At 39.6% G+C, this 19,244-nt stretch overlaps 1 protein-coding gene across 1 annotated transcript; it reads left to right on the top strand.

The window, feature by feature from the left end:
- The first annotated feature begins 2,121 nt into the window (after positions 1 to 2,121).
- Positions 2,122 to 18,321, top strand: LOC121158668 (glutathione S-transferase Yc-like). Its single transcript, XM_040983538.1, has 7 exons — positions 2,122 to 2,300; positions 5,685 to 5,792; positions 11,147 to 11,198; positions 12,138 to 12,270; positions 14,703 to 14,844; positions 16,702 to 16,833; positions 18,018 to 18,321. The coding sequence occupies exons 2-7, from the start codon at positions 5,706 to 5,708 to the stop codon at positions 18,135 to 18,137; spliced, it is 666 nt and encodes a 221-aa protein (XP_040839472.1). The 5' UTR covers positions 2,122 to 2,300; positions 5,685 to 5,705; the 3' UTR covers positions 18,138 to 18,321.
- The last annotated feature ends 923 nt before the right edge of the window (positions 18,322 to 19,244 follow it).

Genomic DNA, 19,244 nt, shown 5'->3' with positions numbered 1-19,244 from the left:
CCACTGAAACAGAAGAGAAGACAGCAAAGTCACCTGGGCCAGGTGAATTACCTCTCGGATGTATAATTGGATTCTATTGGCCAATATTTTGTTCAGGACTTTTGTGTCTTTGTTCATTAGGGATATTGGAGTGTAGTTCTTTTTCTCTGTTTTGTCTCTATCTGGCTTTGGTATTAAAGTGATGTCCTCATAGGAATAGTCTGGAAGGATTGCTTCCCTTGCTATTATTGTGAATAGCTTGTAGAAGATTAGGGTAAGTTGTTTTTGAAACATTTGGTAGAATTTAGTGCCAAAGCCATTCAGGCCTAGGTTTTTCTCTGTTGGGACAGATTTAATTACTATTTCAATCTCCATCTTGGTTATAGGTATATTTAGATTACTAATTGCCCCATGATTCAATTTTGGTAGATTGGATGTGTCCAAAATCTATTTCTTTTCAGTCATCTGGTTTCTTGGCATATAGTTGCTTGTAATACTTCCTGATATTCTATTGCTATATTTACTTTTTCATCTCTGATTCTATTAATTAGTGTTTTCTCCCTGCTTTTTTGATTAATTGGGCTAGTGGGCAAAGAACAAATTAGCAATTGTACCAAGAAAGAGCTGGGTTAAAGTCCTAAGAGGACAAGGATTACTTTGTGTTAACTTTAGTCCATCTTGCTCCCAGCCTTCTGACAAATTCTTTTATCTTTCCTTCTGCACTCAATGGCCTTATTTGAATACACTTGTTCTTTGGAACTATTAATTCCATTGCAACATCCTACATCAACTGGACAACCAAAGACAGCCAGTAAAGGAAATTTTTAGTTTTAAATCTCTTAATTTAACAAAATGTCTCAATAATTATGTTCACAGTGAAAATACCAAAAAAAATCTGTATTCAGTTCAATACATATTTATTGATGACATACTCTCTCCCCTGGATTGTTTCAAGCTCAGACTATTGAGCTTGAAAATTTAGAAGACTAAATTTTGGGCCCAGCACAGTAGCCTAAGCAGCTAAAGTTCTTACCTTGCACCCATCAGGATCCCATATGGATCCTAATTCCAGCGGTCCCACATCCCATTCAGCTCCCTGCTTGCAGCCTGGGAAGTCAACTGAGGATGGCCCAAATCCTTGCGACCCTGCACATGTGTGGGAGACCCTGAGGAGGCTCCTGGCTTCTGGCTTCAGATTGACTTAGCACCGGCTGTTGCAGCTGTTTTGGGGAGTGGATCAATGGGAAGATCTTCATCTCTGTCTCTCCTCCTTTCTGTATATCTGACTTTCCAATAAAAATAAAAACCAATTTAAAAAAAACAGAAAAGAAAATTTAGGAGATTAAATTTTAAATTATTAGGCTAAGAGGTCAGATGCAGAGACCAAGGGGAGGTGAGTGGAGGCAGCCAAAGATTCTTCTTCTTTCTAGTATTGTATTTGCTAGAATTTTTTATCCAAATAAATCTTAATTCATCTCATTTCTTGAGCTCCTATTATTTTAGAGTTGTGTTCAAATTATGGGAACCAGCCTCAAATTAAATAAAAGCTCTGCACTTGAGAAATCAAAGTCTAGTTTGGAATCTTATAAGATATACATAAAACCAATACAATGTTTGCCAAGATATAAAATAGAAAGCATAATATGTGACATCAGTAAAATATTTCAATTAAAACAAGAGCATAAGCAAAGGCCTTATGCTAGCAAGGTTAATATGAGTGAGGTAGGAAACCAAATCATGAAATAAATACTGCTAGATTTAGGAGATAAAACAGAGGACACCCAGATAAAGTTGAATTTCAAGTTAACATCTAGTGTTTAGTGAAACCATTCACCAGGCAATGTGAGAGTCACCTGTAACGGTGACCATGATTTTAGTTGGCAAATCAGAATGATGGGTTCTGGCATGCAATCAGCTCACTCTTGCAGACCATCACCATTCTGCCAAGTTCAGAATGGTAAACGTTTTGTCTGTTCTTTACCCATCTCCTGAAAATCCCATAATGATTTTTTCAAAGCATTGTTCCTTTTTAACTGTAAAAAAAAAAAAAAAAAACCCGTATGAGATTTACCCAAAGTTGTTGCCTCAGTATCTTTCCACTAGCCATTTAATAACTTATTAGCTAAATGTGCCCTGAAACGAGTATGAGCATTCTCCTTTAAAACAGTTCAGGAATTCAGCCCTTCCTGAACACTGAAGAAGTGGCTCTCCCCTGACTAAACACACCTGCTTTCGGGGAAGGGCTTTTAATAAATTGTTACACAAACCATCAGGAACTGGTATTAAGCTCTTGGGACAAGAGGATTATAACTTTTTACTAAGTGAGTATTGATCTTTTAAATCTTCCTAAATTTCCTCTTTCTTCCTTAGGTACTTAGAAAGTATTTTAAGTAAGTCTTCAGCAGAAGTAAATGTCATTTTACACTCTCTTGAAAGGTTCTAGCTGTGCTTAGACAATAGTTTAAAGCTATTTATTCTGTATCTGTCAAACACATGTTTACAAAAACTAAAAATGAAGAGTTTACAAAGAATGAAAGCATGAGTCAGAAATAGAATTTTAAGAAATTTTGAGGAGAAAACGGGACGATGATACCTTACACCAACTGAGGATATAGTCAAAGCAAGAAGAATGTGGGAATTTTTGCTAACTTTGCATTCTCTGTAGAATTGTTCTGGGATTAATTGTAAATTTTGATACTCTAATACTACCTAACACTCCAAATATTCAAAATTAGGATTTATTGTGACAGGAATAAGTTATCTGAATCTTAGGAAATTGAACTAGTTCATTCATTGCCTTTAATTAGTTAGATAAAAAGTCTTGTTCTTTCTTTCTGGAGTTTAACTAATTCATGACAAACCTAGAGAAACCGAGAGAACAACTAAGACAGGTTGCATGGATTGATACCGCTGATGCTTTTCCTCACTTGGTAACTTTTTGTGTAGGGGCCTGACCTGTCCAGTGTAGGATATTCAGAAGCTTTTCTGTCTCTACGTACCTGGTACAGTGACTCTTCTCATAGCACCTCGCCATGCTGTGGCAAACAGAAAGGTCTCAGCATTGCTCTGAAATTCTGTGATAAGAGAAGTAGTTAAACACTGGAGCATGAAACTTGTTTCAACAAAACCTACAAACAGCTTACTAAAATTCAAAAAAGAAAAAAGGAAGTTCATAGGATAAGAATGTGAGAGTCAGCAATGTTCTAGAATAAGTAATAAATAGCCTTATTTGGATTCAGGGGCTGGTGTGCTGGGTCACAACTCAACTCCTTTGGCATATAAAGATGTTTCCTGCTTGGAAATGGAGTGGAACTGAATCTCGGGGCCAAGTGGCAGTGAAAAATCCTGTTGGGCTGAGCCCTGCCCTGCCCCGTCCCACATGCCTGTGCAGAGATGACATGGAGCTTCCTCAGCCAGGTGGGCTTTGCTATCCTCCCTCCACCACCCACAGAAAGTGAAGCTCCAGTGAGTGGGCAAAAGAGGTCAGGAGAGGATGCTCGGCATGGTAAACTGAGAGCTCATAGGCCAACCCCACCAAGAACCTGCACCTGTGAAAGCCCAGAAGCATACAGCCTCAAAGCTGTGCTCAAGAGTGAGCCCAGATTTGTGCAGCATCCAGCAAGTATCTGTACACCACAAGGAACCACTGATTTCATTGAATGTGACTGCTGGCCTCTGGTAGGGTTTTGTGAACACCCCCAAGGCTGTGTAAGAACTTCTGACTCTGGTTAACAGAGCTCAATGTCAGTCTGAATGTCTAGAGGGAAGCCTTTATCACTTTCCTCTAAATGTGGGCAAGCAAGAGGCCACGGGACAGTGGCATAGGACCCAGGGCTGGGTTGACAAAGTCCCTCACCTGACAGATTCTACCAATTTGCTGAAGCAAGTGGATGTGGACAGTCTTTCAGGTTGTCCTGGTATCAAGCACAGACTAGTATTTGATGAATTCGCCTTGTTTTTATGTGTGTCCCCACCAGCCTCTGAGAGCATGGTGTATATCCACAAGATTGCATCGGTTAAGGTGACAGTTATAGTTGGAACAATCTACCTAGGTTCTGTCTGCATAGCTGAAACATACCTCCATCATTCTTCCTCCCGCTTTGACATCCAGTAAGGAATAACTGGAGTATGTTGGAACTCAGTACCAAGCTGATGGAATTCAGAATTAAGAAATCTTGTTGATCTATTTCCCCAGTTTTGTGCCTGCTGAAAGAACTTCTTGATCTGTTTCAGGACCCTCAAGAATCCCATGATCATTTGAGCAGTCTTATAGCCAAACTGACATCAACAATGGCTCCTAGATGTGGCTTTATGTAGTGAGCCCAGGTCATCAACTGAGACCACAGCAGAGGGAGTTTTGGTCCTACCCCCAGGGTTGTATCAGTCTTGGTGGGCCGAGCCTCCATGTCTCTAACTTATTGTACCTAGAAACACAGGTCAGAGCTTCTGCTCCTACCACAGACCCTGGAAGATGCTTTAGGGTGGACTAGCCCTGAAGGTCATTTCCATTGTTCATATTAAACAATATTTTAATTGCAGAAATGGGACAAACTTAATTGGGAGGAGTATATCAAGTCTCAGCTGGAAATAATATCAACAGTAAACCTGTGGTAAATTGTGACTTAGGCAATTTTCGAAGTATCCATAGACAAAATAAATAAGCACACTCCTTAACATATCTAGAAAAATTGGGATTAACCATGCCAGATTATTATAATTAAATCCTTCAATGCATAGAAAACACCACACATCAACAAGCATCAAGAATTTCCAAGGAACCATGACCTTACCTGAAGAGTAGAAAAAGATATCATAAACTAACCAGCTGTGCATTGAAATTTCCAAAGAGGAGGATTTAATCAGGTTTGCATTGAGGAAACTCAATGGAATTCAGAAAACACAGAGAAATAATTCAAAGTTTTTTACAGATCTGATATAGATGGAATTATTAAAGCAAAGCAGAAATCTTTCAACTGAGAGAACACTATATGAAGTTAAAACTGGTAGAAGTAATTACAGAGTAAACCAAGAAAAGGAAATAAGTGATGAGTTCAAAAAGATAATTTGAAAATACACAGTAAAAAAAAAAACCAGAAAAAAACATAAAGAGGAATGGAGACATCTTATAGAGAATATGGGATAGCACAAAACAGTAAATATTCAAGCTATCGGGATTCAATAGGGTATTGAGATTTGTTAGGTACAATATGTCTGTAGCCAGTGATGGATAATAATTTGGGTTAAGAAAGATACACAGGAACATCTCCAAACATGCTATAAAGGTGGCATACCCTGGAGAAAAAGCTTGACGTGGTGGTTAAAGTACAGTTGTGATGCCTTGTTCCCTACTTGAGTAGTGGCGTTCATGTCTTAGCTGCATTCCTGAATCCAGCTTCTTCCTGTTGCTCATCCTGGTAATGGGCAGGGAGCAGTTCAGGACTCAAGAAGTTGGATCCTGGCTGCTCACAAAGGAAACTTATATTAAAACTGTTCAGCTTCAACCTAGCCCTGATTGTGTGGGAACCAGCAAAGAAAGATTTCTCTCTGTTTCTCTCATATACCTTCTTCCCCTCTCCACCTCCTCCTTCTCTTCTTCCTCTCTCCTGCTATTTCTTTCTGCTTCTCTGACTTTTGGTGTTATTCAACTATACATCATAAATGCATTTTTATTCCATGCTTCCATTTGTTCATTTACTCACGTTTAGGGAAACCAGGAGCCTACTATCATGGCCGGAAAGCCCAAGCTTCACTACTTCAATGCCCGGGGCAGGATGGAGTCCATCCGGTGGCTCTTGGCTGCAGCTGGGGTGGAGGTAGGTCCTGGGTGAGGTCATTTGAAGGTGATGTAAAATAAACTATGTCAGATATTTTTTACATGTAAGCTTAGAGATGTGGCCTGCTAAATGATCAGAAAAAATGTGCTTCCTTAACTAAAAATTGCCAAGGATGAAGTGAGTTGTTTAATAGATTGGTCTTATAATTCATTTAAATTTCTTATGTATAAAAATCATAATGATGATTATAAATTCAAGATTTCAATTATTATATGTGAATTTCTATGAATTTTAGCTTTAAAATGGTAAAAATAATTATGTCATTTAATAACAATTAGAATAGGAATGATTTTTATATTTGAAGGCATTAAAAGTTATTATTTATGTTTTACATGTACCAATATGTTTAATAATTCTTATGTTTTAGAGACACACATTGAATATTTAAGGAAGAAATCAAGTCCTATATCCTTTATCAACAGTTGCTTTCTGATAAATGTGTCATTAGGTGATCATATTCTAGGAAAATTTTAGTGTGTATTTACACAAACTTAGCTGGCACAGCTGCTGCACAGGTATACCAAACAGTATCATCTATTGCTTCTGGGCTAAACACCTGTAAAAATGATACAAAATGCTGATGAACAGATAACTGGAACATAATCATAAATATGTATGTAAAAACATGGGAAAGGTACAGTGAAAATATGACATGAAAGATAAAAAGTGCTGCACTATATAGGGCACTGCCCCTGAGGGGGGATTCCAGGGTAGGAAGTTCCTCTGGATGATTTTTGTTGCCAGCTGACCAGTTCTGACCAAAAATGAATTGGAGGAAGACTCTTAGAAGCTCAGGAGCCTTTATTCACCGGCCAGCGGACGGTCGTGTGCCACCACAAGTGGAAGAAGGAGCAGCCCCACTGGTCATTATCAGGGGTTTTTAATCTCACATTGGCGTGCAATGATCAGTCAACTCAGGGGGTACACATTACAAAGCATCCAATTAACTTGACACCACTGCACAGACTGTCCAATGACAGGGGTTTTTAAACAAAAAATAAAACAGAAACAACACCTCACACACACACACACATCCTGGTTAGCAAACAAGCATAGCTCAAGGGAAACTTCCAAGGCAAACAAATGCAGTTTGTTCCACTCACAGATGCCAAGTCTGCAGTTAGCCAAGTTTCTCAGTAGACAGCAACTGTCTTTTCACATCCTCGTCCTGCTTGTGTGTCCCCAACTGAACGCTTGTTTTTCTGCTCACCCTGAGACTCATGGGACTTAGAAGTCTGACATGACTGGCACCTCTTCGAAGTTTTGAGCTGTCAGATTTGGTGGGTGAAAGGTGAGTCCTAGGAAGCCTGCCACATTGATGTATGCTACTACACACTTCACAAGCTTTGTCTAGTTGGGCACTAATTCCATATTTTTTTTTCCTTTCTCCCCTAGTAAATTAACCTCAGCTTACTTTTTTTTTTTTTGCTTTATACTCTTTATTTTTTAAACTTTTTTATTCTTTTGTAAAATCATGTTGCTTAATAACAGCACACAGCTATAGAAAAGATTTTCTGTTGATATCCTTATATTGTAAGTTTTTTCTATTTCAGCAATTACCTATTCTTTATTTTTAAAACTTCCATATTAAAATCTAAGACATAAATATACAATGATCTGACCTGTACTGGGCCTGGGTCATGAATACGATTGTTTGCCACCTCCACATCTTAGGACATCTGTTGGCGCAGCCACAGTTGAGGAGGTGACATTCTCTATGGGAACAGAACCTTCTTCTTGGTCCCTTCTGAAGAAACTGCCTGAGGCTCCTACTGAGAATATGTCACTCTTTTTCCCCAAAGTACATACATCATGATTTTCTTGGTTTGTTTTAGTTTACATCACAGAATTTCTTTTAAATGGTTCATCAATCATTTATTCTATATTAATGACAAGCATTTAATGTCAGGAGAGGAGAGACCTTTAATTTCATGTCCTTTAGGGAAACAGTGAAATCTGCACAAACTTTCTGATAAACTTTTCATTGTGAATTTTTAGGAGGCTCTTCATTTTTTTTTCTGTTTGTTTTTCTTCTTGTGCCTTGTGTTGTTCATAACAGAGATTAATCTTAAAGTTCCATAACAATCTAATTTTTTGAAAACAGTTATTGAACAGACTTCTGAAAGAAAATACTAAAAGACAAAAATATCATTTATTTTGCTGAAAAAAATGAAAGTCGGTGCATAGCTTTTCAAATTCACATTCCCATAAATTTTTGGAAACACCCACGTTTATACATCCATGGTCAATGGAAACCTCAGTATATCATACATGACTTTTCTGGATATCTGGAATGACCTTCAGTTTACAACAGGAGTAGAGTCCGGGTCCACATTGTGGTTTTGTAGGTTAAACCACTGCATGGATGCCAACATCCTCTATGACTGCCGGTTCAAGTCTCAGCTGCTCCACTTCTGATTCAGCTCCTTACTAAGGTACCTGAGAAAGCAGCAGATTGGCAGTCTTTGGTTCCTGCCATCCACAGAGGAGACCCTGAGGGAATGCCTGGCTCCTAACTGTTGTCTGGTCTAGTCTTAACCATTGCAGCCATTTGGGGAGTAACCAGCTAATGGAAGTACTCCCTCTCTAATCTGAATTATCAAACACACAAAAAAATCTAATAAATAAATACCTGCATTTTAAAAATTAGAGGAAGAGCGTGTAGGTAAATGAAAGGGCATTGGCTTATGTTTGAAATGTTGAATTAAATCAGTGGTACAAAAAGCAACATTATGAGTCTATATATATTAGAAGTGTTTGTAATAAAATAACAAAGTTTAATAATGAATACAATAAAAATTAAAGCACAAATGTCAAATGAGGAGAAGGACAAACCAGATTGTTAACCAACAGCATGTTAGTGATAGAACACACTCATTGATCTGTTGAACCCATTGTTGAACAGCTGGTAAAGGCTGTTTTTTTGTGTGCTGGGTCCCAGAGAAACACAGTGAACAAGATAAACACAGTCCTGTAACCCCCATGGGTATCTATGAGAACATAGACAAGTAAATCAGTGACTATCAAGAAAGATGGGAGTACAGAGATATGCAAAGAGTAAAAAGCCCTTCTTCCTAGAGTTTGAACAGGAAAGGCTGTTAGGCATTTGTGGAACTGCCGAGTGCTGCCCTCTACAGGTGTCTCTGAGGAAACATCTTTTGGCACTGCCAAGAAGGAACTGGCAACTGGGTGAGGACTTCCCGGGCAGCCCAATCTCCACAGCTCTTGTCTTCAGGTGGCAGCACACAGAGGGTTTCAGGTGATGTGGCATTCTGTAAAGGGAGCTTTCACAGCACAACAGAGAACGTTTTACCAGTGTGCCAAAGAACTTTTACCTAAGGTGGAGAACATTGCCAGGACTCTACAGCCTGATCCTCTTGGCAGTTTTGAGAAATGAGTGTTCGAGAACCCAAACGCTGCCCAGTGTCACTCGAAATGCTTTAAAGCGATGAGTCACTGCTTTCTGCTTCTTTTCAGCTTCTGTTATGTGGTGCAGGGCCTGACCTTTTATCATTAAAAAGAACTCCTTCACACTGATAGCTATTGCAAATCACACTACAATTAACTGCCTAATTTAAATGGGCCATGACCTGTACTGTGTAGTCTAAAGTCACTACACTATTCTGTTTAAAGAGTGTCTTTCCTCTGTTATACAGATAATGAAATTAAGGCTTTGTGACATTAAAGGTTCATGTCCAGATCCCACAACTACTTGAGGCAGAGCCAAGATGGAAAGTAAATCCTATGGACAGTAGAATACAGAGAATTTTACTGTCTCCTTAGGTTTTAGGTTACATTAGATTCTGCTTTACTCTGCATTCATGTGTAAAAATTGACTTTCATGTGTGTGTTGAATGCTGGCAACCACACCAAGTTTGTGATCAGATTGAGACATGCTTGCTACTGACTGCCACTTCAACCTAAAGGAATTGTGTCAGGATGAGGTATGGTTTATGGCAAGGTTTAAATAACAAGATGTGGATCAAAAGAGTATACATTTTCATTAACTGAAGTTTGGTTTAAGTTGTTAAAAAATATAAGACATAGTAAAGCAATCACCATCTGTCAAAATCTTGGTGCAAGTTTATATGTATCAAGCACTTAATATGCACTTGCTGTTTTTCTCAATATCTTGCACACACACCTTAGTGATTTAATCCCCTACTGCAAGCTGTAATATCTGTATTGTGAGTATACTCACATTTTAGTCTAGGAGACTGAAATTCAGGCCTGTTCAGTAACGTGTACAAAGTCAAGAAATCATTACAAGAAAAAGTGATGTTAAACTCACCTGTGATGTAGAAACTAAAAGTCGGATGAAAATAAAATAGTATGAGGACCTCAGCTGCTTCATTAACCTTGAAAATTGATACCAAATTCTCCTCTATTTTTCATGAAAGGAAGTTTTGGGTGAATTGTTCAGAGCTATGCAACAATGAGGTCTCATTTCACTTAGAGTTGACTTCCTGGGGAATGAGATGATGGAAATACTTAAGGTAACTTTGTTGAAATCCTACATAGCCATTAATCCGTGGCAAGGTCCATGTTGTTTCCACTCGGATCTCATGAAAACACAGACTTTTCTGAGGTTCTACGAGTCCATACCTGGAAGAAACTGCAGTCCCTTCCCTCCAGAGACATACCCATAATATAAACCTAAGCACAGACTGTGATGCTGTCTAGAGTAGCGCTAATATAAAACAGGCAACAATGGGCTTTGAACCATGCTCTTTTATGGATAGATCTAACCTAAATTTCCATATAACCATGGCCAGATTCTTCTGTGTAGCTCTAAACTCTGTATCTTACCCTCTATCAAAGATTTATTGATTTTTATTGGAAATGTGCATTTTCAGAGAGAAGAGAAACAGAAAGAGAGAAGAGAGAGAGAAATCTTCCATCCACTGGTTCACTCCCCAAATGGTCACAATGGCCAAAGCTGAACTGATCCAAAGTCATGAGTCAGGAGTTTCTTCTTCAGGTCTCCCTCACAGGTGCAGTGTCCCAAGGACTTGAACCATCCTATGCTGCTTTCCCAGGCCACAAACAGGGAGCTTGATTGGAAGTAAAGCAGCCAGGACATGAACTAGTGCCCATATGGAGTGTCAAACTTAGAGGTGGAGTATTAGTGAGTTGAGCCATTGTGCCAGGCTCCCCACATTTTTAAATCAAATAATCATTTTTATTGAAAACACATATTTAAGGAGATGGAGAGAGTGAAAGCAGTGTCTTCCCTTCTCCATATTGTGTGCCAGACAGGGGCTATTGAGGTTTAAAATTCATAATGCTTTGAGGTAAACTAAAAGGATGTCTCTTACTGTTTTTGCTTTCAGTTTGAAGAGATACTTATGAAAACTAAAGGAGACTTGGAAAAGCTAAGAAGTGGTAAGAATAAATTTGATGAAGGTATCAAGCAGAAAGCTAAATGTTTAAGTGTTTGTAGGGTGATGTTTTGAGAAAGAGAAGAGAATGTACTATAAAGTGAAAGAGGTGTAACTTGAGCTGGCATGGCAACATGCTGTAAGGGAGGAAGGTCTAGATATCTCTGAGTATGTTCTAAAGTAATCCTTCTTACTCCTTCATGGTCATGGCAATGCCCTCTCCTGCTTTGTGATGCTTTCTGCACCAGGAATGAGCTACCTTCAGCTCAGCTTTACATGCTGTTCCTTATGTCCAAAGACACACAGGAGCATGAATTGTATGAAGGGAACTCTGGCAATAAACTTGGGTTCCTTATTCCTTCATTTTTTAATGGAAATTATTTTAGACCTGGTGGTAAGATGTCGCTGCACTAGTTGAACATCCAGATGATAGTGTGTGGAAGGAGAGGACGAGCAAGTGCGAGCAGCCCTGGGTTAAGGAGCCAGGTCCATCTGGCAACACTGCCAGATGATATTTTTGAAGGGCACACTGAGAGGTCTACATAGAGATTTCTGTATGAGCTCCTATGATGTCATGAACACCATAAGTTCCTGGGAACTTTCTAGTCTAAGAGAAATCCAGATTGCTGCTAATTTTAGCAGCTTCAAACTTCCCCCTAGAATCTCTATGAAGACTAATTTTAAAAGACAGTGACCTATAATGTAACTCTTCGGGAAATGAAAACATCAATGAAATAATAGGGCTAAAAGCTAAAAAGGAGGATTAATTTTTAAAGGGGACTGTAAGAAGATAACAATGAAAGTCTGTTTTATTTGAAAGGGAATGTGGAAGTCATTTTTACATTTCATCGGTAGAGCCATTTCAACCAACATATTTTTTTTCTTGAAAGAATATGATCTCTAGTCATTTAACTTTTTCTGTTTCATCTTCTCCTTCCAAAAGATGGATTATTGATGTTCCAACAAGTACCCATGGTTGAGATTGATGGGATGAAGCTGGTGCAGACCCGAGCCATTCTCAACTACATTGCCGACAAACACAACCTTTACGGGAAAGACATAAAGGAGAGAGCCCTGTACGGTATATTTTTTTGTTCTACATCTGCAGATATGATAGTACTGATATCAGATTTGCCCTGATTGAGAAGTATCTTAGCAGGAATGCAAGGCCAATTGCAGCCTGAGTCTTGGGTATCCATTAGGACTGAGAGTGGCAGAGTCCTGTGGAGATGAGCAGAGTGATTTCAGATGGATTCAAGTGATTTGGGCCATAGTAGAAGATGCAGGTCATAGCCCAGTATCAGAGGTTTCCTGACAGTGAAGAACTGTGAAGTCTGAAAAGTGAAGTAGTCTTCTTCCCAATTACGTTTTTATTTTTTTAATTAATTTTTTGAAAGGCAGGTTTACAGAGAGAAGGTGAGATAGGGGAAAGATCTTCCCTATGTTGATTCACTCCCCAGATGGGAATAATGGCCAGCTCTGAGCCAATCTGAAGCCAGGAACCAGGAACTTCCTCCAGGTCTCCTATGTGGGTGCAGGGTCCCAAGGCTTTAGCCATCCTCCACTACTTTCCTGGCCACAAGCATGAAGCTGTACGGAAAGTGGAGCAACCACTTCTATGGGGACCTGAACCAGCATTCACATGGAATCCCAGCACCTTCAAGGTGAGGATTTAGCCACAGCACAGGTCATCTTCTCTGCTTTACCAGGCCATTGGCAGGTTCTGGATCAGAGGTAGAGCAGTCAGGTCTAGAAATAGCACCCATATGGGATATTGGCACCCACAAGGGATTCTGTCAATGCAGGTAGAGAATTAACCTGGTCCACCACCAGGCTGGGCCCTGCAATCACTTTTACAGGTTAGGCTGCACGAGCAGCTCAAGACAGGGGACTAAAATGAGTGTAAAAATGAAGACCTAGAAAAAGTCAAAGAAACTAACTCTTAATTTCCCAAAATTTGAAAAAAATACTGGTTCTCAAACTTATAATACCAGAATATTATGTGGTGTTATATTTGAAAGCAGTGGGTCATTAACCATATGAGTCGTAAGACACAACATATTAGAGATGCAAATCTTATTTGCTGCACACAGTGATCACTGCAGATTTTCATGATCATGACTATGAACAGGTCAATGACATTAATTGTAACTATATTTGGTCATGGAGAGAGCAAAACCTTGAGGCTTTTATCTACCCTCTATGTTGCTCCCAGAAATAAATGCTGACATAATGGAATGGTGGACACACACACACACACCCCTAGGTAAGGATTGGCAGAGAATGATGCTGAGGGATTCCAGCATTATTTGAAGCATTTCACATAACACTAGAGAAAACAAATAGTCAATACTTATAAGGATTGGGGTCTATTTCTTGTTACAATAGTACTACTTGATTGAAAAAATAAAGTAAGCAGCCATGGAAAGTTCTCAAAAAATTATAGATAGAATTATAAAGGACCTAGCAATTCTATTAGGCTTAGTCTCAAAAGAAATGAAAGTATAGGGGCCAGCTCTATGGCTCAAAATAATAATAATAATTCTGCCTCAAAATGGATGTAGTTTGAGGTTTTGAGATTATTATGCTCCAAAAGGAAACTCAACAAGAACTAAACACTTCACTTTCCTGGGCTGCAGTAAGAGACCTGGAAAGCAGTTGACAAGCTGCACAGATTTTTTTTTCTGGAGTTGGTATTAAGCATATTTTCGAATTACTGGATGATGATACTTGCAGAGTCCTGTCAATGCGTTAAAACTACTGAGAAGTATACTTTACAGGGAAGGCAATTATGGTATATGACTAGGCTGATAATTCTGCTGTTTCTGAAAGTATTTTGTTAACTGTTTCAGACAAAGTGAAAAATCACCTCATATCCTATACACTTGTTGTAATTGCACACAAAAATGCATTGGATTAGGAAATATTTTAGGTGAGATATCAAGAATTGTAAACATGACTAGAATTGGAAAACAGCACATGGGAAGCCATGTTTATGAGAAATAATTAAGAGAACTTCTGAAATTGTGCATAAAAATTATCTGGGATATGTATAACCAGGTGACAGAGGGAGAGGAACACGTGTGAATGACCTTGATGAGAACTCTCTCAAGAGATGAATCAGCTGGCAGACCGTTAGCTACATGCCATGCTGTGTTTGTGTGCCGGGTACAAAATACAGACCAAATTTGTGACATTAATGGTCATATTCATGAATCCGACACATGCTCTCACGAGCTTCACTCTCAGCAGGTACCTATCAGCATTCATTGTCAATGTATTTGGTCATGATTATAATAGAAATTAAAGCCATTTTTCATCTGCTTAAGTTGTTCTTAGAAGTAAATGTAAATAAGTTCATAGAAATAATAGCACAATGAATGGCATATCAAATGGCCATACAATAATGAATTACTTTGCTACCTTGGATATTCCATTTCATTAAGTTTTAAAACCATAAGCTTTAATGCCATAAGTGCTTGATAGTTTGATTGTTTTTATCTCTCAGGATTGATATGTATACAGAAGGCATGGCAGATTTGGATAGATTGATTCTTTATCACTCATTCTCCTCACCTGAGGAAAAGGAGAAAAGCCTTCCTCAGATCAAAGAAAAAGCAAGAAACCGGTATTTTCCTGCCTTTGAAAAGGTAGATGGAAGCTCTTTCACTTTTAGGGGCACTAAGGCTGTGGGCTAATACAGATACAATGCCAAGAGTCAAGTGGCTTCACCCCAACTGTTGATATGTCTGGATCTGGTGTAGGGGAGGCGTGCAAGGATCTCAGCAGATGGTTGTTGGGGTTCAGGCATTCAAATGATCACTACAGACAACGGAGAAACAGTGGCCTGGCTTTCCAGGGGCTCTGACCTTCTGCCACAGAGTTTTTCTGAGTGGTAATTGAGTGCATGGATGCACAAGGAACTGTGTGAAATATATTTGAAGAAGAATTAGTTTAACTTAGTTAACTTTCTTCAAAATTTTTCAGTTGCTAAAACCCAACCTAAAGGGCTCAAACTAAATTTCAGAGGCATTTGTAGAACTTAGTCTGTAGGAATAATTAAATCTCACTGGAAGTTGGAGTAGATTGTGTAGAAACCCAACTTTTGATACTAGAGCAACATCCAAAAGCATCTTGGTACACGTGCGAGGAGACTGGAGAGCAGCCGGGTATCCAATAAAGGACAGTGGCAGAGGGAGGAGAGGAGATGAACAAATTGATGGTTAGAAACCATAATCTACTGAATCTAGAGATAGGTTCTCAGATATTTGAGGAAAGGTATGATAAGACAGTAAATAAAGTGTCATTATTATACATTAATGCCTTTCTATTAATTGAGCTCCTTTTTGAGTGTCAGAGAAGATTTTGAGGTCACACCTTACTTGAAATTCTGTTGAATAAATATCATGATCCAAAAACATAACTGTAAGGGGAAAAAGATTTATGGATCAAGTAGCCCCTGGTGCTGATGCTATAGGGCACATTCACACAGTGACAAGCTCTCCAGTTGTCAGTGCTCAGTATTAGTGAACTATGAATCCAGAGAGCCTCAGGTTCACAAGTGAAGAGAGCAGGTTACTGTACAGCACACACTAGTCCCTGTTTCTATACCAAATAACTCTTCATACATCTTTATGCATATAGAATCCAAAGGGGGCTTTGTCAAAATACTGTATCTTGCTGGGGATACTATGTGTATATCTTATTCATCATGGATTCAATGTTTCTTGCAAATTTTTATCAACATCAAATATAAATCAAAATTATATTATGAAATATTGAACGTATTCAGAAATGTTTAAAACAAAGATGAATAAATACATAGACCCCACAACTAGATAGAAAAACGGACAGTTATATTTGACTTAACCATGTAGTCACAACTCCAGTTTTTGCCGTAAGAGTATGATTCATTATATCGATATAAGTTTCATTCATCTGCGTAGTTCACCTGTACATTTTTTTAGCAGCAGATTGCAATATGCCGCAGTTTAAGAGGCATTATTTCATAAAGGAAGAACTCAAGTTCATACTTGTTTATTTCAATCCCAGAGACATAAACTATGATAAGAGGATGTTTGTGAAGTTTTAAAAAGTCTCATCATAGTGCAAAAGAGCTGTGGTGAAGGGGCAGACACTGTGCAGCAGGGAGCTGCAGAGAGTGCAGAGTGCAGGGGCATGTGTAAAATGTCAGGCCTGCAGACTTGAGGAGGTGGGGCAGACTGGAACATGGGGCAGCAAGAGGTAAGCCTTCTGCACAGGTGGAGGTGCAAGTGAGGCTAGGGGTATGAATGCCATAGGGATATGTAATGGGAGTGAAAGGAAGTCTGGGTTTTCGCTGAGTGAGCAGTGCCCACTTCTCATGAGCAAGAGTCCTGGATAAAGGGGTGCATCTCCACACCCTCCAAGAAAGCACCGGAGCTGGCAGGATTAGGCTGGAAACTCAGGCAGGAGGAGGATCCAGCCTGATGGGCCTGTGGCCATGATGTCATTCCTCTAATCATCAGGTGTTGAAGAGCCACGGACAAGACTACCTGGTTGGCAACAAGCTGAGCAAGGCTGACATTCTCCTAGTTGAGCAGCTCTACAACATGGAAGAGCTGGACCCCACCATCCTCAGCAGCTTCCCTCAGCTGAAGGTGACCAGTCTCTTCATGGCACAATTCTAGCCTCTTATCTAACATTTGTCCCCTTCCGCTGATGAAGACTCAGTGCCCACCTTCTCACTTGCTCTCTAGCCTTCACTACTACCACCCCAGGTCTCCAAAATGAGCTTGTAAGCACAGATTTTGAGGCAAGTCATTTTGCTAAGAAAATCACTGTGGATTCCATCCCATGAAGAATATTCTGCCTTTTTGTTTAAAGATCTACTTTATTTTACTTGAAAAGCAGAGTTACAGAGAGAAGAGGCAGAGAAATGTCTTACATTTGCTGATTCACTCTCCAAATGGCTGCAAAAGCCAGAGTTAAATTGATCCAGACAGGAGCCTGAAGCGTCTTCCAGCTCTCCCATGTGGGAGCAGGGGCCCAAGGACTTGAACCATCGTCTGTTGCTTTCTCAGGCCATGAATAAGCAGCTGGATCAAAAAATGGAGCAGCAGCAGTAGAAGCAGAATCGACATGTGATGCTGAAGTTACAAGCAGGGCTTTAGTCTACTTCGCTACAGTGGCAGCCCCACATTTTGCCTTTCATATGGAGAATGACACAGGGCCCAGGAACCCTCTCCTCAGCCCCTCTCCCATGGTTTTGTTCCCATCCTCTTCCTTCAGCTCTTGCCTTTGGCTCTGTGTGGAACTTGATTGTGGCTGCCTCTTGGTTAGCCTTGAACACTTCCTCCATTTCCCACTCTATATTCCCATGTCTCAGTTCTCCGGCTTGGATCCCCCTGGGTCTGCCTAGCTGACAGTCATGTTGTCTTTCTTGAATGAGGGTTCTTCACAAAGTTCATAGGAAACACATAGTGCAAAAAACTGACTTCACCCTTCATTTCAAATACGAAATAAATGTCTAATTTCAGTATTTCATGAACACTTTGAAAACCCCTTATGTTGAAAAGAACAAATAGTCTAGGTTGATGCATAGTTGGAAGAGAGATTAGCACTCCAGAAAGTCCTAGCAATGTCTTTGGGGAATGCTCCCGTGCTGTAATCACCAGCTCTCCATTTGCATGCTCACTGGTGTCTGCTGCCCAGCCTCCAGGTTGGTGCTGATGGAGGCGACTGGGCTAGTTTTGAGTAAGAGGGGCCCAGTGCTCCTGGGTTGTGCTAGTGAAGGGGTGGGTGCTCTTTGCTCCTCCCTGAAGCTATGATCTGTGCCTTGCAGGCCCTCAAGACCAGAGTCAGCAGCCTTCCCACTGTGAAGAAGTTCCTGCAGCCTGGCAGCCAGAGGAAGCCGCCTGTAGATGAGAAATGCATAGAAGAAGACAAGAAGATTTTCTATTAAATTTCGAAGGCCTAGATGCCAAGCATAGACAAGACCAGTTCTAACCACCAGAAATAATGTAGTATTTTAAATAAGGCATATAAGATTTTCTAAGTATGTATGTGCTGATTTAATTAAAAAGCCACCGAGCAAATTTAGTTTTTCCAGAAACATATCTTTGAACTTATATAAAGGAAAAACAAAAGTTACTTAGAGTCTAAATTATGATTTCTGGGGACCCAAGGTGGCAGAATAGGGAGAAGCTACACTGATTTCTGTGCTGCCCTAGGGCATTTATTTTATTTATAAAATAAACAAAGGAGGGACCATATTGCCAGTAGTCTGATTGGCAAAAATTTTCAGTGGAGAAGTGAACGATTACTTTGTATAGTAGCTGCCATATATCCTGTTAAAATAACATAACTAGAGAACTGTATCTGATACTGTAAGTTATGCAAAAATACTTTTCCTTTTGTGCTTTGCTACCCCCAACACACAGTATATAATAACTATATTTCAAGAGCCATTTCTGTTCAGATAATTGATCTCGTTCTTGCTCATTTAGTCAATCAGTGCATTTATGTATAATATGGAACATTGAGTATTACAGGATCCTAAAGAATGGTGAGTAAGACAAATTCAGTTTTGCTCTCATGGGGTAACAACACTAGCATAGGCAATTATAACTAAAATTATGCATAACCAATCGTGTGTATACTGTCCCTGGTGCTGTCACACAAATTACCGTGATGTTGTGGCTAAAGGCAGTAGGAATTCATTGCCACACAGTTCTTTAGGCTGTAAGCACAAAGGTGAAGCATGAGCAGGACCGTATTCTCTCTGTAGCTGCAGGGAAGGATCCTTCCGGGTCTGCTCCTGGTGTCTGGTGTCAGGAACCTGCCTTGGTTTATCGAGATGTCACTCTAATTGGTTCCATCTTCAGAGGATATGGTTTTGTTTAAGCAAAAATTTAAACACCAAGAGTCTTCTGAGGATAAAAGGGTTATTGACATTTTTCACATAGGAGGCAAAATAATGTACCAGTCCTAGGGCAGATTCCCTATGCCACCACAGCATGACTGACAGCATTTAGAAAAAAACGTGAAAAGATTATAGCATGGACAAATT

The sequence above is a fragment of the Ochotona curzoniae genome, unplaced genomic scaffold, assembly GCF_017591425.1.
Source record: "Ochotona curzoniae isolate NIBS_2020 unplaced genomic scaffold, NIBS_Ocur_1.0 contig_3819, whole genome shotgun sequence".
Taxonomy (NCBI): Eukaryota; Metazoa; Chordata; class Mammalia; order Lagomorpha; family Ochotonidae; genus Ochotona; species Ochotona curzoniae.
Note: the sequence above shows the minus strand (reverse complement) of the source record. Positions and strands in the feature narration are given on the sequence as shown.